General features: G+C 39.5%; 1 protein-coding gene and 1 long non-coding RNA gene across 2 annotated transcripts in view; one reads left to right on the top strand and one right to left on the bottom strand.

The window, feature by feature from the left end:
• Positions 1–24,441, top strand: part of LOC124952419 — a 32,950-nt gene that overhangs the window by 2,123 nt on the left and 6,386 nt on the right. The window contains exon 1 of the mRNA XM_047502279.1: positions 1–4,029. This exon is cut by the window's left edge and continues 2,123 nt beyond it. Coding sequence (XP_047358235.1) covers positions 2,809–4,029 — 1,221 coding nt within the window. The 5' untranslated portion in view covers positions 1–2,808. The remainder of the gene's footprint in view (positions 4,030–24,441) is intronic.
• On the bottom strand, positions 21,102–23,210 carry LOC124952421. The gene is made up of 3 exons (XR_007101899.1): positions 22,793–23,210; positions 21,507–22,684; positions 21,102–21,407 (listed from the first exon to the last, which is right to left on the bottom strand). It is a non-coding gene; the product is annotated as an uncharacterized LOC124952421 (long non-coding RNA).

Here is a 24,441-nt window from a genome sequence, read left to right on the forward strand (position 1 = left end):
TGTAAATTGTTTCTCAAACTATATTTTATAACTACACTTTCATGATATTGGCTTCTGTCGTCTGATTTCACTATAAACTTTTAAAGAACTCCCTTTATATTTTTATCAATCATTTAAATTTTACATATATGTTGAAGGTAACACTTACAAAATTGTTGGCAAATGATATTTTATATGTACTATAAACGATATACATCTTTAAGATTTTATAAATATTTACCGAAACGCATAACTAAAACTACTGTAAGTGGTTGCAATGGTATGCTTTTATAACTCCCTGCTATGTTAGCACACTAGTTCATATATTAAGAACTTCATTCTGAACCAGTTTAATTGGAACCAAGTACGACTATTTGTCGTCAATATCAGATAATGGGACCGTTGTAAGATTTTATAATAGCATACTAAAGGTATAGTATCACTTTTTATAGATTATAAAAGTGCCAACATTTTGATAGCGTTACAATCACTTTTCCTCCTAATTCTATGACTCTGTTAAACTATCAATGAAAATGTAATTTATTTATTGTAAATAAAAACATATATTGCTTACACATGGTTTTGTATGATCCATTTTAATGCGTTGTTAATGTAAATTAAAAAATAATAGGCTAAAGGGATATACATATATATATATATAAAATAAAAAAAAAAAAGTACAAATAAATTTACATTGAATTGTTGCAATTACTGCGCAAATATTTCTGTATATAAAAATTGAACATATAATAATATTAAAGCATATCTTAGAATTCAACTTTTTGCTAGTTTTATTAACAACGGAGCAGACTCGATTCATTTTCTCTAAAAAAAAAAAAAAGAAAAAGAAAAAAAAAATGTGAACGTTAAAATTCACGTATAAAAACAAAAAATAATTCGATTTAAAACATTTTGATCCAAATATGGTATCACAAGCCCTGAATTCGTCGGTCAACCGACGAAATTATCGACGACCAATAAAAATCGAGTATCCGACCAGTTACTTGCATATAGGTGGCGTGATACGTGGTAATTAAATATAATTAAAAAATAAAAAAAAAAACCCAAGCAAAAAATTAACGGTCGAATTCCGTTATCCTTTTCCGAAATATCGAAATTATACAAATCGAAATATCGAAAATATACAGGATTTGTATATATCTCGATATGTCAATTTAAAATCGGAAAATTATATATCGGCATACTATATTACTCGATCGATAAAATATTACGTACTATTCTAACGAAGAAATATATATGTAATAAATAAAAAAAAAAAAAAAAAAAAAAAAGAAGAAAAAAACCATCATTTTCGTATAGTATATGCGTAAGAACCTAACGAGTACATAAAACGATGATATGTTTTCGATCGAATAAACATTAAAATCTTATGATATCGTTCATATTATTACGAACAAAGAAATGGTTCTCGCAATCGATCAAGAACAAAGACTAAAGACAAAATAATATTGTCGAAATGATATTGTAACAATCGCAAAGGGTGAGAACACTTTTAATGTGTCTCGAAATATTTGGTTAAATGTATAAGAAATTATTACCATTACCATTCGCGAGAGCCGGCTTCTTCCGAAAATTGAATAAACTGGCGTCGTAGAAGCTCGAACAATTGCGTCCTCCGAAATTCCCTCGGCAACAGCGACGTTGAATTATCATGTCGTCCTTCAGAGGACGCTGCTGGCGACGTCGTCAGAAAGGCAGTAGACCAATCGTAGCACTTGGCAACGAACGGCGGGATAAGACGGAGCACGGGATTGGTCGAAAGATCGTCGAGCGACTCGTGGTGGGACAACGGATAAACAGTTTTCAAAGTTTCGAAGTGTCCTCAAGGCGTGTGGGGGGGTATCCGCTAGGAAGGGGTAGCGGTGCCGCGTGCGTGTATTTCCCGCTTCTTGCCTTAGCCAGGCAGACAGCAGCAGCAGTAGCAGTGTCAGGAGCGGAGCACCGAGTATTAGTGTGGCGGTTACGGCCTTGTGTGAGAAAGTGTGTGTTTGTGTGTGTGATGAGAATAGTGTGTTAGTGCGTCGTATGTTACTCTTTCGAAAGTGAAAAAGTCGATTAATTCGGAATGACGTTTCGAAGTCGCTCGAAAATAATGGACCACGATTATATTCTATTATCCTGACGGTACAATATCGCGACAAGGAACGACGTATACGTCTTTTTTTTTCCGAGGCTTTTGTTTACAGACGCGCGAAGAGCTGTCTTTCTTGCTTTCTCCCGTTCTTCTCCTCGTTCTTCCTTCCTCTCTCTCTCTCTCTCTCTCTCTTTCTCTCTCTCTGTCTATCTCTCCGTCTATCCATTTGTATCTTACTCGAGATAGTCAGGATCGGGCTAAGCAGTTTCCCGCGCTAAGCACGTGAAATAATAATTACAAGGCAAAAGCGATAAGAGATCGGTAAAAGTAAGAGAATAGCAATTTGTATACATACACGAGAGGAAGAAGAAGAAGAAGAAAGTGCGTCGTAAGTGGCATTTTACGATGGATCTAACGTGGTTGTGTAATGCGTAGAAAAAGTAGTTGATAGATCGAGAGGAAGGAAAGGAAAGAAAAAAAGAATTTGGAATCGTTCGTTCATCGTTCGTTCATCGTTCGTTCGTTCGTTCGTTCGTTCGTTCGTTCGTTCGTGCGTACGTACGTACGTACGTACATACGTACGCCGAGGACACACGCGTCGTTCGGTGCTACGTAATATGGTGCTTTTGTACGATTTAGAAATCGTTCCTAGGAAGAGGTAGTCTACGGTCGACACCGCGATACGCCGGTGAGACGTCTTTCGCGGCAACGAAGAGGCGGGAAAATTCGACAGGATGGAGGATGAAATCAACGTGAATTTGGGAGAACCGGCTCACACCGCTTTCGATATAAGTAGGAACAATTCTCACGGTTCTCATGACAGCGTTGACAGTGGTTACTTAACCTTGACACCTCATTCCGGTGTTTACACTCCGATAATCGCAGGATGCAAATCGCGCGTCACTCCTTTAAAAAGGCATCATCGGATTCGTCAGGATCCTTGGCAATCGGATCGCGCTCAACGTCATCGTTCAAAGTTTAATCAGTTGCTAAATAGCAGTCATAATAATGATCATGTCATTTCCGAAAATCAAGAATGCACATTCTCGTCCTTGGAAACTTCGAACTTGAGTATCTCGAACCAAAGCCACAGCTTAGAACATCCCAGTCCAAGTTGCACCACTCGATATGAAGATTTTAGCGAAGCACCTACTAGCAGTATTTATGGAACATGGAGAACTACGGTACCCGTAACACCGGCTTCTGCCAGTTTGCAAATTCTTTCTCCTCCACCTTCTCCGGCAGTTCCTTCCTTGGCGGTACCATCTTCCTCCTTTATTGCCTCCGAACCAATAGAGGAAGATGTGGAAATGAAACTAGTCATTATGCCACAGAGTACACCCCAGGAAACTAATTCTACGCATCAAATTCTAGCACCTTGCATCACGTGTTCTCCTACCAGTAGAAAAACTAATACCGCATCCTCTGTCGAGGGTCAAAAACTGCTAAGCAAACTTTGCATCGTCGATATACCTTCTATAACAGAAATAAAGCCGAAGAGGTTGGATTTCAGTCACCGTGCTTTCTCTTTGGCATTACATCGTACAAGGACTAGGCTAGATTACACCGGTAGAAAAACTGTGGATCTTCTGGCGCTATTAGGAGAGAAGAGTAATCATTGGAGGATAATCTCAAAAATTCTATCCTTCTTAGGACCACAGGATCTTTGTTCTATAAGCATGGTATCAAAAGTATGGAGGAGAATTTGCGTAGAAGATTCGAGAGCCAATACGAGAAGACTGAGCCATATAATACTCAGGCAGAACACCAAGGAGAATTTGAAATTAATAAAGAAAGTCAAAATGGACATGGATACCCAGAGCAGTCCCAGAAGTAGATTCGTCAGGAAGGGATGCTTGATGGAGGTCCAGAACTTGGTTGTTTCTTCCCAGCAAAGACCGCCCAACAGCCCGCCTGTATCTCCGAGCAAAGTCAAATTCCATTCTTTCGTTAAGGTAAAATCATAACATATTTAATTGTCGCATTTGAATATACTAATCTGAAAGAATAACCCTAGTTTTAAGTCGTAAAGGATCCACATTTATTCTCTTACATTTTAATAAGTTAGCTAAAGTGAGATAGATACCTTGCTTTCTCTGTAATTAGCACAGACCGCAAAACACATTTACATTAAATGTATCTTTTAGTATATTTGTGTCTGTGCGTCCGCTTAAGTTAGTAAAATGAAATCTTATTCCTAACGTGAGAGAAAACATCTACATGAAAGAAGAGTAATTTGCTCGTTTCGTATTTCATTAAAGAGAAATATCCAACGGTCACTGATTCCAAAAGAATGCGTTTTCACCAACGACAGACCGTGACTGTCTTCTCAGAGTCTAGGTACTCGAAACTGGTACGCGATACCGCTTGCTCGCATTCGTCCTTGTTATACCGCAACGAACTCGAGCAACTACATAGTCGGTGGTTTCACGCTTCCCGCTTAGCACGTTGTCTCACTTTAATTGAATAATAATGAACTCTCCGAGTGTGTCGTTACGCGCGCGCGATTAATCACGAAACGGTGCCGTATCAAAAGTAGCAGAGAGAGAGAGAGTGAGAGAGAGAGAGGAGGGAGAGAGAAAGATCTCCGAGTTGGATTACGTCAGGCAGCATCTAAACTGTAATTAAGACGCGTTGTGCTCGGCTTTACACTCTCTCTCTCTCTCGCTCTCTCTTTTTATCTCTATCTCATTTACTGATTATATTCATAACCAGCTAGAGGACTAATTTACGAGTTACAAACACTGGAAATAATCGATGGCGATAATCATCTATCCTAATCCTCGGTAGTCAAAGATTACCTTTCGGCAAATTGCTACTTATGTACCACCAGTACCATATCGCCGTTTTGTAACCGTAAAGTCTGATAATTATTTCGCTCGTCAGTTGAGTTCTTTCGACGTTGATTTATTGTCAGATATTTCTTTTCTTTCTTCTTTTTTTTTTTCCCCTCCCCCCCTTTTTTCGTCTTTTTTCATCTTTGTAACGATCGAACGAAAAATCAAGTATAATTATTATCTCTATTAGAGTTATTCAGTTTCGAGTTCATCGTTCACGATTTAATATCACTCTGTGAGATAAAAATTTTTCCGACGAGTACATCCTTGTCACGAGGTGCGCTTTTCTCATACTATCTCATCAGTGTTCCTATACATCCTCAACCTCCTCTTCCTCCTCCTCCTCCTCCTCCTCCTCCTTCTCTCCCTTTTCTCCTTTCTTCGCTCTTTCCCTCCCCCTCTCACCTCTCTTTCTCTCTCTTTCTCTGCTAACATCGTGTGATGCATTCCTACGCGTATGGGATTGCGATAGCGGATGCGCCGCGATGTCTCAGGATCCTTTGTTCCCTTCCTCGAGTTGCAATAAGAAAAGTTATGCCGCATTTACGCTGAATGCATACTATTCCTACGATTAATCGTTCGTCGTTAGAAAATTAAATAATTAATAAAAGTGTCTAAATTAATTTAATATATAATTTTATATTATACATGAAAAAGTTCCCGTACGTAATAATTCGTTGTGTCTTGTTGAATTACTGAACGAATCTCGCTTTAATCGATTTTTTACAAATATTTAAATATTTACTTTCTTACATATATATATTTTCTCGTTCTCGTCTTCGACGACGAGACAAAGGAAGAACGAGAAACTATACGACGACGACGACAAATTTGTCGAGGCCCAGGCAAACGAACAAACGAAAAGGTACAGCAGGAAGGGGTGGGGAAACGGGGTAGTTCGGAACACCTGGCTCGTATTAAGCACAGGCGGCATTCGTTATATGCCGGCTGTGCGACTCAAAAAGAATATATATATATATGTATATATATATATATATATATATATATATATTTATTTATTTATTTATTACTTTAACGCTACGCCGAATCCACATCTCGATTTGATCTAATTTCAATTCAGATATTTTTGCCATAATAAGATGTAAGATATAATATCGAAATTAGATCATCGGATTATCTTGATAAATGTATCTAGATCGACAGGAGTCCAAGAATAATTTGATATGATTGCTTGGAAGCACGAAGAGAGAAGATAGAGAGAGAGAGGGAGAGAGAGAGATAGATAGAGACTGGTAAAGACGGTGAGATCGTCAATGGATGAAGATGCCTTCGTTAATACTTTCAGAGGGGTGGAGGAATAGAAGTTGCCGTTATGCGTGGGGTAGGGATGTAGTAGTGGTGGAGGAGGAGGAGGAGGAGGAGGTGGGGAAGGAAGAGTGTCATAACACAAAAATTAGCACGTGTTAACGGGCACTAGAGCACAAGTTATCCGCGAGACATAATATATTCTCTCCCGGGTTATATCGTGGAAGACTGGTCGATATATCAGAGCGAATCTCTGAGAGAGAAGAAGCGTTTGGTCCATTCTCGAGAGGGATGCTGGAGAAGAGATGCAATGTGTGAGAGGGAAAGAGGGAAAGAAAGAGAAAGAGAGAGAATCTTTGCCGGCACACACCGCCTCAGAAAGCGAAAACCGGCCTCCTCTCTCGGAGGAGAACAATGCGGAATATATTATCGTATCGTGCATTAAAACAAAGAACGGCCGGGAGGAACGTAGGGCCTCCTCTCTGCCGTCTTTTACGAGGGCTCTTCGCATCAGGTGCGGTACATAAAGCCGAATCTTCGGTCGCAACAAAATAACGCCCGAAAGAGTCTTCGGGCGAGCAGTTTAAAGTATCCTTTCTTGCGGAGGTTAACGTTTGTAAATCATGCGGAGTGGGTTGCTCTCGGAGTCCGGACAATAAGGAACGAATGTAAGTGATTGTAGGGGAAGTCAAACGAAGATATACTACGATCATTCGAAGATGAAAGCATTTTTTGTCCCCCACCCCCACCCCCATTCTGGTACTTTTTTTTTTTTTTTTTTTTTTGTATAACACGTACGAATGATTCTTTATTGACACACCGTATAGATCTGTCGAACAAAAAAAAAAAATTATCGGATATTAACTATATATTATTGTACATTATCATTACGTGCCTAAGGAAAGTCCACAAGGGTAAAGTTACGTACCACCCTTCTTATTTAGCCCGACGTAGAATCAGGAAATTTGAGCGTCCTCGAGATATTTTATTTCTTTTTCTCTCATCGTTCGATAACTTTAGAATTTTTAACCTCAAACGACCTTGCGGTGTATAGAAAGTTCCGTTCGCGGTTAGATCACGATAGGATATCATCTTTTTTCCGTGAGAACGAAAGTAAGTTTTCTTTTTTTTTTCTCTCTCTTTTTTTTTCTTTTTTTTTTTCTTTTTCTTTTTTTCTTTTCTTTTTTTACCGTGTTTCATGTTACAATTGCTTCTTTGGATGTGAAATAAAAAAGAAAAAGAAAAAAAAAATCATAGAGAAAAAATTATTTCATTCGGAAATATATTCGTGAGAATTTATTTTTAGGAGAAAAATGGAAAAAATCTTTACCCTATCCTAAATTATCTTAAAAGTTCTAAAACGAATTACGGATTTTAAGGTGGGACGGACGAGTGCTTCCTTGAGAAGAGAAGAGAAGAGAAATCGTGCTGAGTTTCTGTTCCTTTTCCGATAGAGTGGTGCCTTGAAAATTTAGTCGGTGGGTACGGTTGTTGGATCAGGTCTGACGGGTCCCTACCATTCTTGGAAGCACCGAAAGACACGCAGCCTCTGCCAGCTTTTTCCCTCAATGTGCTGTCCGATGCATTTTCGACGTTAAGGGTCGCTCGAACGTTTCGAACACTTCGATCAAGAAAATATAGTAACTTCCTGAAGCTATAGAAATCCAAGGACAAATGTATTTAACAGCAATTTCCTTCGTTCTCTCGATGGATCTTTTTATCTCGATGAAAAAAAGAAAGAAAGAAAGAAAAAAAAAAGAATAGAAAATTTACTGGGTTTTTTTTTCTTTTTTTTTTTTTTTTTTTTTTTTTTTTTCTTTTTGTTAAAGAAAAGCGAGGGGAAAGAATAACGAAACGCACGAGAAGTTCCAATATAATTATTTTCTTTGGTCGTTGGTAGTAGTAGTAGTAGTAACAGCAGCAACAGCATGATTACATCGTTTCCTCGGTAATACTTCCGTGGGAGACTCGCGTGGCTATATTGACCCAACGATATAGCACCTGGGCAGATGTATCGTCTCGCCTCCGTACGTTGCTCGAAGCAGAAAGCCCATTTAATATGCGAGTCTATTAGGCGAACGTATGCAAAAGAGACTCGCATATACGGAGTGACAGCGGTTAATTAAGCATACCCTAGCCGCTTGAATTTCCTTTAGACTCATTGATAGATACTTACGTCGTTCAAAGATCCATCTTCTCCATGGAACTCGCTTCTTAACTTTGCAGATTAAAACGGAAACTTGAAACGATTGTTCTTTCTATTTTTTTTTTTTTTCTTTTTTCTTCCTTTTTCTTTCATTCTTTCTTCCTTTTTTTTTTTTTTTTTTTATTTATTGTTTTTTTTATTTTTTTTTTATTTTTTTTTATTTTTTTTTTTTTTTTATTTCTTTTTATTTATTTTCATGACGTTAATAAATTGCCAAGAATTTCTGAAGAAGAATAAGACCGAATTTTTCAATCCTATTGTATTCTCTCTATTGTATTTTCCTATTGTATTTTCTCTCTTTACAACTTATTGCTTTATTTATTGCTCTCCTCATCTAATTGCCATGTGTAAAATTCAAATGCGAATAGTAATTTTCTTACTGATTAACACATTCCGTGCCACGTGTACCACCGGTGGTACACGCAGTCATATTTATTTAATGCGCTGAAAACATATATTTTATGACAAATGTAATTCTGTAAAATATATTTCAACCAAAAAAATGATGCATTATACAAAATGCAGTATAGAACAAAACACATAAGTTTATTTAATTGTTATATATACTAAATAAAAAAAAGAAAATATCAAATGGCCTGAACGACAAGTCAGGCAAAAATGGTTTGGCACGGAACGTGTTAAAATCGTAAAGATTTAAATCTTTATAGGAAAATAATAGCCATTTGGAATTTTTCTAAACTATTACTCTAAACTACCTGTTCGTACTTTCTCTTTGGAATTTTTCAAAATTATTATTCGATATTTACCTGCTCGTACAAAGAGAGACACATCGGTTTCGTACCTACGAATATATATTCGAAAATTTTCTAAAGGTTCCTTCATAAAGATTTTAAAGCTTAGGTAGGTCTATTCCTTTTTCAAAAGATATACTGAAATTAGTTTCAACAAGTTTTCGAGAATTTAAATTATTTTATGTTTCATTTCAATTTTTATTTCGTTTCTTCGCTCTTAGAAAGTTTTTCCGTTAATCCGTCAAATTACAAGAATAGATTTTTAGAAATTTTTGAAAAGAAATTTTTTGGTACAAAAAAGGTTTCTCAAAGGAAAAGAATTCGGTATCGAATCGAATCGGTAAAAGGCGCAAACAATCGATCGATATCGGTATTGTGGATCTTCCATTTCCTTCCTTTCTTCCTTCCTTCCTTCATTCTCTCCTTTTTCCACTTGCACGTACGTTCGAAGCTTCGAAGGATATAGGAGGTTGGCGTGCGTGTAACGAGCTGGCAACAAACCTCCCTTGGTCCCACGATTCCACCGGCATCTCGGGGCTCCTGCAAAAAGACTTGGAATGTCTCGATAGCTCGATAAACGCATTACGTCGTATGGGACGACGACGACGACGACGACGACGACGACGACGATGAGGACGACTTTGCGGAGGACTCGGACTATCAGTACCTACCCTCTAACTCTTTCTCTTTCTCTATCTTCCTAAAGTCTTTTGCTTTTAAGCAAAGGAAGAAGAATTGTCCTCGAAGAAACTCGCGTGCCACCTGCACCTCTACAATCTATATTTGCGTCCTTCGTGCTCTACCTTCGTCTACCTTCGTCTTCTTCGTGCTCCTTTAACATCGTCCTACTGAGAAATCTACTCCGGGGGGAAAAAAATAAAAAAATAAAAAAGGACAAAGAAAAAAAAAAAGAAGTTATCTTACCTGTTCATACTCGTTTCATTTTCGATAAATTATGATTTATGATCTTGATTTCTTATTTTCATAACATGTTTAACATGATATTTATTATGTTCTGAATGATCATGTATTATAGAACGAGTTAATAGAAATCATTATAAAAAATAAAGAAAGGAAATAAAGAAAAATTAAAGAATATTATAACATGTTCTTGAATGTCCCTTTATATACATACACGTACATGTTCGATTTTCAAGGAAATATATGTATACGACTGATAGATTTTATTATTTCTGATACGAGTAGCGTGAGAAACGTCAATGAAGGTATTCAAGTTGTATCGATCAATGAAAACCATGATATCGTTATTAAATGACGCGATACTATCAATAAAGAAAACGATCGAAGAGGAAGGAGGAGGAGGAGACGAAGAAGAAGAAGAAGAAGAAACTGTACTCTTATCGTAGATCTCGTCGTTCATTACTCTCAAGGAAAGACCGTAACTACGATCTCTTTCGTTTCTTCCTTTCTTACTTTCTCTATCTGACTGAGTGACTGACGGACTGACAGTGTTGCTTTGATCGATCACGCGCAAAGTTGCCGTCGATTTGATCATAAAATTTTGACAAAGTGTAGATCATTAAAGAAACATTTGCAATTTTTCGATCTTCTCAATGACTCGTATCGATTTATTAAATACGATTTTGATATATTTCATGTTTTCGTACGAGACGTTTATTCGGTTATCCGCTTGTGTCTTTGTATCAATCGTATAAAATATTTTAATTCAATGAATTTAATTATTTATGATTGTTTTATAAATAAAACGTCGTCTATACACTTAAATAATTCGTGATAATCCTTTAAGACTTGGCAGTGAAATATTAAACTACTAGCTGGCAACAACATCTAGCTTTTATGCTTCTTATCTGATTATTAATCCGCAATGGGGATTATGCAAGTAGCATAGCCTTAAGCATAAGATCTTCATTTATCGGTAAGAATGGCCGAGCAAAGAGCAGGTGTTCACCCTTCCGTAACTCCTCCGAAGGAAGGAAACACGGACCTGTGCATTGTCAACGGTCGCAGGAAAGGATAACGAAAAAATTGCCCTTCTTCGTGCCTCAGGTCAAAGAAAGACATTTTCTCTTCCTCCCCTTTTCGAATTTCTTCTTCCTTCTACCTATTTAAACGAGCTTCCCTAATTTCTTAAGAAAATGGGGAATACAGCAATTCTATGCATGAGATACAAAAATCGACGGTTTATTTAATAAAAAATTAGTTCCTAATTCAAAGCATGATGTCGCGCGATACACACTATACATACATTGTGATTTTTAAAATTCGATAAAAAATTTATATTCCGAAATGCGCCTGTTCGTGATCAAATCGATGATACATTCTCTCTTTCAATATGGACTTCTGGTTATGTTTGGAAAATATATAGTTGAAAATTTCAAGAAGTTTTAAATCGAATTGGCAATCGGTTGAACGATCGCCGGCGCTATTGCAGCTGGCACCCTTTGAAAGATTCAACATTGATAACGACCCGTAGAAAGTGAAAGACAGTTGCTTGCAGGTGCTTGGTTTCTAAGCTACTTCCGCCGTTTACTTTAATTTTTTTTTCTCTTTTTCTTCTTCTTCTTTTTTTTCTCTCTTTTTTTTTCTTTTTTTTTTTTTTTTTTATATTTTTTTCGTTCTCTGAAAGGGAACACGCATATCAGGCAACACGCGCGTTGGTATTTTTCTTTGTGTGCGTTCCACCTTCGTGACGGTTAGAAAGACGATGATGCACTTTCACGTGCACACGCCGATAAAATTCGACTTGAATTCTTCCGGTTGCGGTGAGAGGAAAGTTGAATAGGTCTTCGTTACCCGCACGAAGGAAATAAAGGATTTGTATATCCATAAAGCATCAACTTCGTCGTCATCGTCGTCGTCGTCGTACGAAGTCTCTACTCCTTCTCGAGCAAAGAAATTTCTCTGCATTTTAAAGCGTGCTTCGTCACGGCACCAACGACTGCAGACGGTTTACCGAAACGCAGACGGAGTTGTTTACACGGTACGTGCTTTACCGGCAACCCTTAGCATTTACGATAGTGCGCCACAGTGATCGTTTGCTCGCTACGAAAGAGCGCTTCGTACCTTCGTCTGGAGATATTATTACGTAGTAACTACCAACCAGTGATTTATCTTTCACGTATTTTCTTATCGCGTTTAAAAAAAAAAAAAAAAAAAAGGAAAAAAAAAAAAGAAAGAAAGAAAAAGGGAAGATGAATCTTTATTCGTAGGTAAATCCAACGAGATTTTTCTTCTTTTTTTTTTTTTTTTTTTTCTTTTTTTTTTTCTATTTTGTCATTGCTGCAACACCAAGGTGTCCTTATCGAAAAGGTTTACGTTTACGTTTACGTTTACGTTATCGACCGATCTATCCCATCGTCTAATCTTTCTCTTCTCGAATACCACAGACTCTCTTTGTGCTTAGTCAGAATAAACTATCGTCTAATAATCATGTCGCGTGGGTGAGTAGTCTGCATATCATCTCTTCTTTCTCTCTCTCTCTCTCTCTCTCTCTCTCTCTCTCTCTCTCTCTCTCTCTTTCTCTCTATAAACGTATCGTAAATATGTATGTAGGTAAATGGATCGAACGATGGATCGACCGATCAATCGATCGATGAAATCATTCTTTCATTCGATATATCTTCTTATCCATTTTCTTTTCTCCATCTTCAGTTTAAAGCTTTAAGGACATAGCGTCTTCGAAATGAATTAATGCAAGCAGAGCGCGTAATTATGTCTTGTTCAGCGCATCGAATTTCGCTGTCAATTGAATGGCCCTTTACATCTTCGTTTCGAACGAATTCGCGTTCCTTTCACCGACAATGTAGCTCGATGGGACGCTCGTAAAAAGCTTTCTCTCTCTTTCTCTCTTTCTCTCTCTCTCTCTCTCTCTCGCTCTCTTTAAAAAAGCAACAGCAGAAGAAGAAGAAGAAAAAAAACCTTCAGGCGCCTCTCTCTTTCTCTCTCCCTCTCCCCCTTGTTTTTTTTTTCTATCTTACCGAGATAACAGCGGTTTTTTGATCCCTCGATGTAGATCATTCTTTGCTTAGTTTTCCATTCTCCTACATTTCCTCGGTTAGATAAATAAAATGTATCTATCTACCTATCTATCTATTTATCTATTTATCTATCTCATCGATTATGCAACGAGAGAGACATAGCGGCCCGTTTAAGAGGAGACTTTCTTTACTGAGCCCACGGCCTCTAGGGGTCGGCTACTTCCGGCGGAGATACGAATTGAGTCCCACTCTATCTCGAAGGATTTTATCTCGCATAGTAACAACCGGTCTCTCCCTCCCCCTCCCCTCTCTTTCTCTGTCTTGGTTACGTTCGCTCGCGTTATAGTCATCTCCGTTACCGCTCCGAACCCTTTAACCCTTTTGTGAGTAGATAGCACTAACTACATCATTAAAGTGACATCGCCTAATCCAACATGAATAAATTTACCTATTCCATTTCCATAAAAAAAAAAAGTCGAATACACTCCGCGTTAATATACAATACATTTTTTATCATTGGATATATATTGGGTTACCTATAAATTTTCTTTTTCCTTCTTTCTATTTGTTTTTTCTTTTTTTCTTGTTTTTATTAATTAATTAATTTATTTTTTATTTTATTTTATTTTTCATTTTTTATTTTTTTATTTTTTTATTTTTTTATTTTTATTTATTTATTTTCTTTTTTTTTTTTTTTTTTTTTTTTTTTTTTTTTTATACCGAACCTTCCCTCAATTAATTTACGACGTAAGTAGATTGTTTGAAAGAATTTTTAATAACCAACCTTACAGGTTTCTTAAATGAAACGATTAAAATATGAGCGAAGATTGATAGATATACGTGTCTTCTTCGAAGATTATAATTTCATACAAGTTTCGCTATATTTTTTTTTTTTTTTTTTTTTTTTCTTGTTTTTCTTTTTTTTTTCTCTCTCTTCGGCGCGTCACTACTCCTCCTTCTCTTCCAGCAGCAAGCAAAGGAAAGCAAAGCAAAGTAAAGAAAAGAAAAGAAGTAAGAAAGAATATTCAAGAGAAGTTAAGCAAGAGAGGAAAAAGATAGAGGCTGCGCGCTGATCCACGTTGTGGAGGGGTAAAGGGCCAGGGAAAAGATAGGGACGCAGGAATGTACAACAGCTGCCCCTATCCCGATGGGTTTGCTTTTGAAAGTCCGACCCTGGCGTCACTAGCGAGAGATAGTAACCCAATATGCCGTGAGAACGAGAGAAAGAGAGAGATGGAGATATGGTGCGGCGGCATCGTCGTTGTCGTCGTCGTCGTCGTCGTCGTCTGTGCTGAGATGGTGTTACTGCTAGTGCTGTTGCTGCTGCTGTTGCTGCTGCTGCCTCTGCTCCTGCTGTTCTGACGATGGTGGGGATGGAAAGAAAGAAAGAAAGAAAAGAAAGGAAGAGAGTGGAACGTGAAGAGAATGAACAAACGCGTTTTAGAGAGGGAGGAACCCTCCCCTGCTTAGAAGCATAAACCCTACCGCTGTCGGTCCTGCAGCTGCTGCAGCACCCACAAATTTTATATTTTATTTTTCGCTCAATTTTGTTTTATTTACTTCTTTTATTATTATTATCATCATTATTTTTTTGTACTTTTTTTTTTTTTTACCGTATATATATATATCACATATGTATATTACGTTTGGACTCGTGCTCTTCTCCCCCTCCCCTGCCTCCACCACTACATTCTCGTCTCATGGTGATTTCGTGATTTTATATTACACGGGGAAACGCCTACCAAACCAAACGTATTCTTATCTTTAGAGCCGCGTATCGATGGCACGCTATTAAGGACGATATTTACGCACGATCTAGAGACATTAATTGCGTCGCTTTACGTACACGCATTCTGACAAAGAGATTTATATACGGCGAAAAGTTTAGCGTTACTGGCGCGAAATGAAACGCATCGCGAGAGTATTGCACGTAGGTAGATTCGTACTTACACACATATCTATATATCTATCTATCTATATGTGTATATAAGCATAGCAGCAAGAGATACGTGCAACGAATCTTAGATATCGCGTATGTGTGACGATCACTCACGTTGAATTATAAATGTCGCGTACGGTAAAACGGCGTTATAAATCTCGATTAGGTGTAAAATCAGATTGGAAGGACGATCTCCTAATGTGTCTCTAATGATGGCCATACATTTGTTTATTTTTTTTTGTTTTTATTTCTTTTCGTTTTTATTTATTTATTTATTTATTTATTTATCTAATTTTTTTTTTTTCTTTTTTTTTTTTACAATTAAATAGAAATCTATATCAAGATATTTTTCTTTCCCGCGAATGCGCGTTTTGTTTTGCCGACTATACATACGTAAGCTCCGAAAAGATTATGTCCGATGCATTCGTGACGCATTCGTGCGAATTAGAAGGGTAAACGAGCAAGTACAATAGCCTTTGTAATAACGTCATACTCGAGACGTTGATCAACTAAAACAACGATGGAATCTTCAACGGCTCGACTCCCGCGCATCGCATCGCATCGCATTGTTTCGTTTCATAGTATACACGTGTATCTAATATCTACGCGCTAAATAGCGGAAATATCCGACGAATGACGAATCATAATTTTCTTTCGTCTAGTAGACTCTCTCTCTCTCTCTCCCCCTCTCTCTTGCTTTTTCTCTTTCTATCTCCGACTGTCAATTAAATCTTGACAACGATACGAAACTCGAAATCGGAAGGGGGAGTCGCCCACGCGTTTTACATCCACCACGTTAAAACGTGCCACTCGAAGAAGGTGGTATATATATATATATATATATATATATATATATATATCTTTGACGTATAAAACCGCCATTGTTTAATCGGTATAAGAGCGGAACTTGAATGTGGAAGAAAAACAAGGATAATAAGGGCTCGACCCTTTCGCACTTGCTCTCCTCCGGCTGCTGGAACATTTATTGCGAATGAGTAAGAGTGAGAAAGAGAAAGAAAGGGAGAGAGAGAGAGAGAGAGAGAGAGAGAGAGAGAGAGAGAGAGAGAGAGAGAGAGAGAGAGAGAGAGAGAGAGAAAGCTCGTTGTACCCGCATTTGCGGCTCGCAAAAAAATAAAAAAAAAGGAAAGAAAAAATTGAAAGGGCGGGGGGAGGGGCAAGAGAAAAAACGACATTCCCTCGTTGCAGCAGCACGTCTCGAAGTAAACTCGGTCTTTCCGTCGCGCTAACGAACTAGTCACAGTGGAAACTGCAAAGAAGACTTGAACGTGACGTTAAACTTTCTTCCCACCTTCCTCCCTCTCACTTCCCTACTATCTTACCTTTCCCTGTACGAATTGAATTCCAAATAGAGGTATTAATAATGCCGACAACATCTCTACCGGCCGGTCTTGTTCGATTTAATATGGATAATGGCGGTAAAATCTCGAAGGCGAAGCATCCCTCTTCTTTCTTTCGCGTCCATTTGTAGGTACGGTCGATGAAAGAAGGTAATAGAAAGAAGAAGGTACATGTGTGGTAGGATACTTCTTTACCCTCGCTACAGAGGATGGTGGGTGGTTTGCCAATGAAGCAAGGAGAGTTATTGGGGTGGGCCGTGGAAAGTTGATGATGAAAAATAAGAAGACATCGTCGAAAGTAGCGAAGATTCGGTAAGGAAAAGGGAGAAATGGGGAGAGGAGGGAGGACGAATAAGGGAAGAGGAGAAACGTGTATAGATTCGCCGCGCTTCACCATCATCTTCGTTGTCGTTGTCGTCGTCGTCGTCATCGTCGTCGTCGGCGTCGTCGTCGTCGTCGTCGTCGTCGTTGTCGATGTGTCGTCTAGACGGGGGACGACGACGTGCACGCTCGGCCGTGCACGCGCGCGCAAGAGCGTGGAGAGGATCCGAATGTGCGGCCCCGAGAGAGCGGCCTCCCCCTTCTTCTCTTCTCTGGCAGCGAGACTATCGGCTCCCCTCCAATCCTCTCCTCTTGTTGCGCTCTCCTCTCTCGCATGCCTTCCGGCCTCGTGCGCGCTCGTGCGTCGTCTCGAGCGACGGCCCGGCAGCGTGGGGGAGAGAAAGAGAGAACGGTCCTTGTTGCTATGCAGCCGTCGGCCCGAAGGATCCAAGCGAGAGAAAGAGAGAGAGGACGCGAGAGCGACCCACCGACCGACCGAGAAGAGAACGCTATGATTATTATTCGCGGCCCGAATAACCAGTGCGCGGCCCGCCAGGGAAGCCGCCTCTTCTTCTGCTCCCCCCGCTCCGTCCCTCGCCACGCAACCCCACCCTCTCCTTCCTCAACTCCCGCCCGCCCTCTTTCTCTTTCACTCTTCTTCTCCTTTCGTGCCGTTTCTGGCCGCTTTTTCTACTCTCCTCTCCACTTCTCTCCTCTCCCCAAAGAGGAGAGAGAAGAGTAGTAGTGTAGTAGTAGTAGTAGTAGTAGTGTAGTAGTAGTCCTCTTTCTCATGCGATCCTTCCGCGCGCGGAGACTCGAGGCACGAGACCTCGCGACAGCAGGGGCTCACGCCGATGTCGTAACCTTGTTTACTTTTAAGGCTTCCCTTGGCAACAGGTCGCCGCTTTCCGCGCCGGTTCCCCAGCCTCCGCGGAGAGAAGAAGAGCGCGAGAGAAAGAGGGAAAAACGCGAGCCTTCCGGCGCTGCCTGCCTGCCTGCCGCCTGTTGCCCGCTGATTCGCGAGGAGACCGACCTCGAAGCTTTCGCAATCCCTTCCCAATTTCTTCTCCCTCCCTCCCTCTCTCCCTCCCTCCCTTCTACCTCTCCCTTCTCTCGAATAAAAAGCCTCCGCTTCTCCGGTCTCCTTTCTTTTGCGTCGCAGGATTTCGTTTGGTTCAACTCCAAGGAACCCCGAACAAGTGCTCTCACGTTAATTCTTCTTCCGGTTAGCGGGAAATTATTTTCTTTGCTTGACCTCTTATTTTGCGCCAAGTCCAAATCGATTTAGATGAAAATTCCCACGCTTCCTACGAAATCAGCTCATAGCGTTGGTAATTCCTATAACGCCTCCTCTTAACGCCTTCGGCTTTAACGCGACCTAAGACAATATTTCGGCTCGAGTAAATCCCTGTGACGCGAGATTAACACACGTAGGAGGAAGAGGATGCGTTTATACTGTTATAGTAGTATACCGGCGTTCAGGCGAACGTCCTTGCCGTTTATGCTTCCTTCGATGCGCTCGAAACGTTCCGATGTAACGGGAGCAACAAAGTGTAACGACTCTCTCTATCTCTCTCTCTCTATCTCTCTCTCTCTCGCTCTCTCTCTCTCTCTCTCTCTCGCGGTCTCTCTCTCTTTCTCTCTCTCCGCTACTACGGACCGTAAGATTTAAATCGCCTTTCGTTTGATGGATCTACCTTTGCAGCGTAATACGGTTAACGTCCTCACCTGCACAAATTACCTTCCATTTCCGTTCATTCTCTTTTTCCCTCTTCCATTTTACGCGTGTGTGCGACGAACATCGAATGATCGAACATATCGTACTTTGCGAAACGTCATAAATTTCTTCCCTCAGAAATTTTCTTTTAACATACCATTTTTAAAATAAAATACGTCGAGGTATTTCCAAATATATCGTTTCCTGTAATCATTTGCGTGACTAAAATTTCACATTGATCAAAAGCCGACGGGTCCCATACAAGAAATTTCGTTGTAACGTCGGACATTTTTTTTCGCGGTGGGCCCATCAAATAAATTATTCTCTTCACATTGTCAGGAACCCCATAAACGAATTATGACATGGGTTTGTACCTACATACATACAGTTAGAACGATTAAAACACAATGCTACTCGAACAATGATCACGTATAGTGCGAGGAAGAGTATGCTATTCGTTTAACACGGTGTTGCATTGGCGCCGCTCTTCGCTTACAAATAGCTTACATTATTGTCCAAACTTTCTATCGAAAGTTTATCATAGACTGTGTTATACACGAGATTTCATTAAAATTCCCGTAATGAAACATCAAAGATATATAAACAGGTTATATTCCCTGTCTCGCGTATCGTCTGTGTTCTTTCCGCGGGAATAATGGGATATCGCCTTGGTCTAACTGGATTCCAGTATAATTAACCAGTTGCAATTTTTTTATCGGATACCTGCTCCTAGCAGGTAGAAAATTATCAAATGCATATATAATAAATGAATACTATGTCGAGACCTTTTAATCTAATTCTTTTTATGACTGATCCTAGTAATTCTCGATGTAATCCAATCGGAATTTAATTTAAATTAGTTTTAACAATCATAGAAATGAATAATTATAAGATACGGTAAGGATCAATAATGAAATCATCAATTGATACCCGTTAGAAACTTGGCTAAGTAGAAATAATCGTCCTTTGGCTCGATCGATATAATCTATAATAAATAGTCTAGCCGAGGTAATAACAGATTAGTAGAGCAGTAGAGCGTGTCTCGTACTACGCGGGTAGTACATAGGCGCCACTAGCAAAAGCACACGAATACGTACATGATAGTAGTAGTAGTAGAAACGTCGAGTTGGTAATTTTATCGGTAGAGGAAGGTGTCCCGTTCAGAGATACCGGAGATATAAGGTATAAGGGAAAAGATACGTGTAAACAAGAGTTCTCGTTAATAGGTATAATTGAAAGGTGCAAGATAGGAAGCACAGCAGTACCTGGCGCATAACTCGTAAGTAATATTAGAAGCTGGTTCTTTCTCTCTCACTCTCTCTCTTTCTTTCTCTCTCTCTCTCTCCCTCTCTCTCTCTCTCTCTCTCCCTACGGATAAAACCGGCCTCTCGAACGTAATAGCTCTACTAGCTCTCTAACTTCTCGATAACCTTTACCTGCGTTACTCTTTCCAACGACTGCGGTCTACGTTAAGCCAAACAGACACGGACTCATTCATCGCTTCGTTGCGTTGCTTTCTGAATGGAACGTCGATCTCGAGCAAAACATTTGATAGTACGAAAGTAAAATAAATATCTAGTGACGTTGACAAAATATTCATTGAAACAATGTATTCATGAATTATATCATAAATTGTCAAAGGATGGGAAAGGTCAAGAAAGTGCTGCGTTGGAATATGAAAATAAGCTGCCAAAAGGAAAAGAGAAAAATAATGTCGCATTGTCGGGGTTTGCGTTAGTCAAAAAGGATAACGGGCGCAATTAGCGATTATCTTTTTCGAAGGACCCTCTCTCTTCGGGGTAGGTATCGAAAAACCCTGATGGTGGGCCCCTTTTCGCGAAGCAGGTACGATCCATGGGGCAAAGTTCACGGCTAACGACGGTACGATAATGAGGACAGATAAGCTGAGGTGGGGTGGTGTTCCTCTTCTCTTTCTTCGGTGTCGTCGGCTCCACCCGACGACGTTAGCTTGCGCTGCTAACTCTCACGAGAAGCGAGCAAGAACGCGCGCAAAAGGGTTTTGCGTCAATTTAGATAAAGCCGATTAAAGCGACGAGAGAACCTCCTCTCTCTCTCTCTCTCCCTCCCTCTCTCTCATCCTCTTATTCTCTTATTCTTACTTTCTTCTTCTTCTTCTTCCTCTTTTTTTCTTCTCCTTTTTTTTCTTTTTTTACTTTTCTTCTTACTCGCGACGTCGTAAATTCTTCTGCATGGACATATTATATCCTACTGTGTACTCTTTGCACAGAGAATTTGTCTTTTGCGGGCGTCGAAGTCGTTTCATTTCGCAACCCTTAACGCGTTGACACGATTACAAGGCCATAATACCGAACGCTCATGCATCTAACACCGACAGTAAAATATTTATTGAACCTTTACAACATCGCATATAAATGTTTTAAGCGTTCGTGTAATAATATTTTTATTTTCTTTTTTCTTTTTCTTTTTCTTTTATATATATATATATATACGCGATACGATTTTTTCTCTTTTCTTTATTTTTTCTTTTTTTTTCTTTTTTCTTTTTGTTTCTTTTTCTTTTTTTTTCTTTTTGTTTCTTTTTGTTTCTTTTTTCTTTTTTTTTTCTTTTTTTTTTCTTTCTTTTTTTTTTTTTTTTTTTTTTTTTTTTTTTTTTTTTTTTTTTTTTTTTTTTTTTTTAAGAAAAAAGAACGATGGTATCCAAAGCGATGTTGACAATCGTAGCGATGGAAGAAATATATTTGCCGAAAATTTGTGGAAGCTTCGGTTAATACGGCTTGGTATGCGAGAAAGCACGTTGCATATGTTGTATCGCATATCGAATCGTTGCGTGAGGTCGCTCGTTGCAATGCCTTGGTATGCGACCGGCGTTACATTCTTCGGCGTCGGGATACGTACATGGAATCGATCTCTCGATCATCAGCCGAGGTCTCTCTTTTACTCTTAATACCTTCTAGATCACAAATAAAGATCTTCGATGTGTATACCACCTTTGCTTTCTAATTGGAAATAAAACGAATGAAAGAAAAACAAATCAAACGGAAACGAATAAATTGAAAAAAATAGAAACGTATATAATATTAAGGAGTAATTTTTACAAGAATTTGGACGTTGCTTTTGGTGTGAACATCCGTTGATAATGGAGAAGAAAGTTGTCAAAAAAACTGAATCGGAGAGGATGCAAAAAGAAAGGAGAAAAGAGGAGCGGACAAAAGGAAAGCAAAAGAGATAGGCGACGATGGTGGTGATGGTGATGGTGATGGTGATGGTGATGGTGATGGTGATGGTGATGGTGATGGTGGTGGTGGTGGTGGTGATGGTGGTGTGGTGGTGTGGCGGCGGTGGCGGTGGCGGCGGCGGCATCTCGGCGTGTAGCGTCGTTAAACGAGCACGCCGCGACGAGAAAGCGGTGACGGTGGTCTCGTGTGTTGTCCGTCCGAATGAAATGAAAGAGGAAGAGAGATGGCGGGAGGCTGTCGAACGAGCGAACGCGCGAGCGAGCAAGCAAGCGAACAAGTAAGAGAGGGAAGGAGTGGCAGAGAGTGCGGAGAGAAGTGCCGTGGTAAGAGAGAAGGGACAGAAAGAGAAAGAAAGAAAGAGAGAGAGAGCCTGTTGCCGGGTCCTGTTGCTACCCGGTTACGGTGCATCGTGCTGAATTCGCAACGAGACTTTTTGGCGATTGCTTTGAATAATGTATGTGTAATAGACGCGTTGGTATATACCTAGCTCGAGGCTAAGCACGATATTTCTTTTATTTTTTTTTCTGCTTCTGTTTCTTCTTTTTTTTTTTCCTTTTCTTTTCGTTTCTTTTTCTTTCTTTTTTTTTTCTTTTTCTTTTTTTTTTTTTTTCTTTTTCGTTAACGCGTCACTCTCGCGCCTTTCTGTTTTTCGTGAGGCCAAAGTGATGGTGGGGTGGTGGCTCCTTATCGGCGCCGCCATCGTCCTCGGCGTTTGCGATCTTTCGCGCAGGACTTTGAGAGAGTCTTGCTCGCTTGCTTGTTCGTTTGCTTGTTCGCTTGCTCGCTCTCTCTCTCTCTCTCTCTCTCTCTCTCTCTCTCTCTCTCTCTCTCTCGCTCGATCGCTTGCTCGCTTGCTCGCTTACTTGTCCTTGGGCGAGTCAGTCACGTCATCGTCCAGATATCCTGAATCCTGGCCCGCTCTCGATCCTGTTTTTCGTAGCCGTCTATCGACCATCACTGACTCCTTCTCGAACTTTGATATTCATTTTTATCGTACAACGACGAGGTTAGAGAAACGACAGAAACTTTCCTCTCGTCTATGTTAAAAATAATATAATGGCAGTCAAAAATGGTACGGCTAACAATTTGAGTTATATTATTTTTAACAGCAATGGTAAACGTAAATAAAAGAAAATAAAACACACTTATTATGTTAGCCGACGTAATGATAGTTAATTAGCATGATCCTTCTATAAACGTCAAGTACTAACGCGGTCTCTTTAGATATTTATCCCGGCAAACTCAAAGATGACAAACCTTCCTCCATCACCAGAATTCACGTAGTGAAACATTTTTAAAGATGTTTCTCATCGTTTATCGAGTCGCAAAGCCAAATCTCCTCGTATTCCTTGAACTATGTTCTATCTTTTCTCTCTATCTCTATCTTTATCTCTGTCTCTATTTTTCATCTCATCTTGACGTTGCTAGTTTTTTTAGTAATGACGTGCGAATCGTTCAGTTCTGATAAATAAAAGAAATATCCTGTTAGCGAAAAAGATCCGAAAGAATAAATTCCAAGAAAGATGAGACGACCGCGCGCGATCGTCTGGGTCATAGAAAGGCGCCAAATCATTTCGTCGGAGGTATCGAAAGCTATGGGGACGACCGGAATTAAGCCATTTAACTAGGAGCGTCCGCTGTGCTCCTTCGTCGTCTCACGTTGGCATATTCGTTCTATCTCATTCAAACGTATGACGTCCGACGACAATGAAACTTCTAAATCAATTCTAAATATTTTCTATACAATTTTGCAAATAAAATGTTCCAATAGAATATTTCATTTTTTAAACACTATATAAATACATGAGAATAATGAAATGTTAATTTTCGAAAGAAAAAAAAGAAAAGAAGAAAACAAATTTTCGACGAACTGGAATGAAAAAAAAGACGAGAGAGAGTGAGAGAGAGAGAGAGACGAAAAAGCAAAGGAGTGCCGTTGAATGAACCGAGAAACCTCGTGGTCGACGATCCGCTTCGCTTTCCCGCGCATTCCATAGAGACGTGCGCGCGCAGGCCCTTTCGTGACGCTCTCTCTCAAGGCCATGCAAATCTTAATGAACGCGAGGGAAGCATCCCGTTGCCGAGCGTCACTGTCGTCCTTGCATCGCGGAGGACGATCCGGTGCCATTAGAAAAAGTGAAACCTGCGATCTTTGATCGATCCTAAAAGATATACACGATCTTTTATGTTGGGTTGTTTTTTTTTTTTTTTTACTTCTTTTTTTTTCCTTTTTTTTTCGGAAAGAACGGGAACGGTGACGGGGAAAGAAAGACAAAAGGAACACAATGGAAATAATTCTTCTTTTGTTTCTTTTTTTTTTTTCTATTTTTTTCCTTTTTTCTTTTTTCTTTTTTCTTTTTTTTTAAGAGGACTATTTACAAAGCATGTGTAGAAGAAAGTTGTAAAAATTTTATGTAAAAAGAAAAAAAAAAATTAAAATATAGAGAAAAAAGGAAAAAAAAAGAATTCGCGAAGAAATTATTTTGCATTGGGGGTGGGGGGGAGAGTCAACGTCCTGGTAAATAAACAAAAGAAAGAGAAGACAAAGAAAGAATGGGGAAGGATGAAGAGTAGGAAGTCGAAGTCACTCGCGTCCACGTGCTGCTGTTATTGTTATTGTTGTTATCGCCGTCTTCGTCTGTACTTCGGCTGATCCCCACCACTAAGAGAACGGCCGTCTGCTCTACCCCCACTCCTCCTTCTCTTTTTACCCCTTCTCTTGTATGGTCACGTCACGAAAGGCGCGCTGGCCCGGACGTTCTGGTGGGGATTACGATTAACGGACTCTAATTGC

Source organism: Vespa velutina, chromosome 10 (assembly GCF_912470025.1).
Source record: "Vespa velutina chromosome 10, iVesVel2.1, whole genome shotgun sequence".
In the NCBI taxonomy this organism is placed as follows: Eukaryota; Metazoa; Arthropoda; class Insecta; order Hymenoptera; family Vespidae; genus Vespa; species Vespa velutina.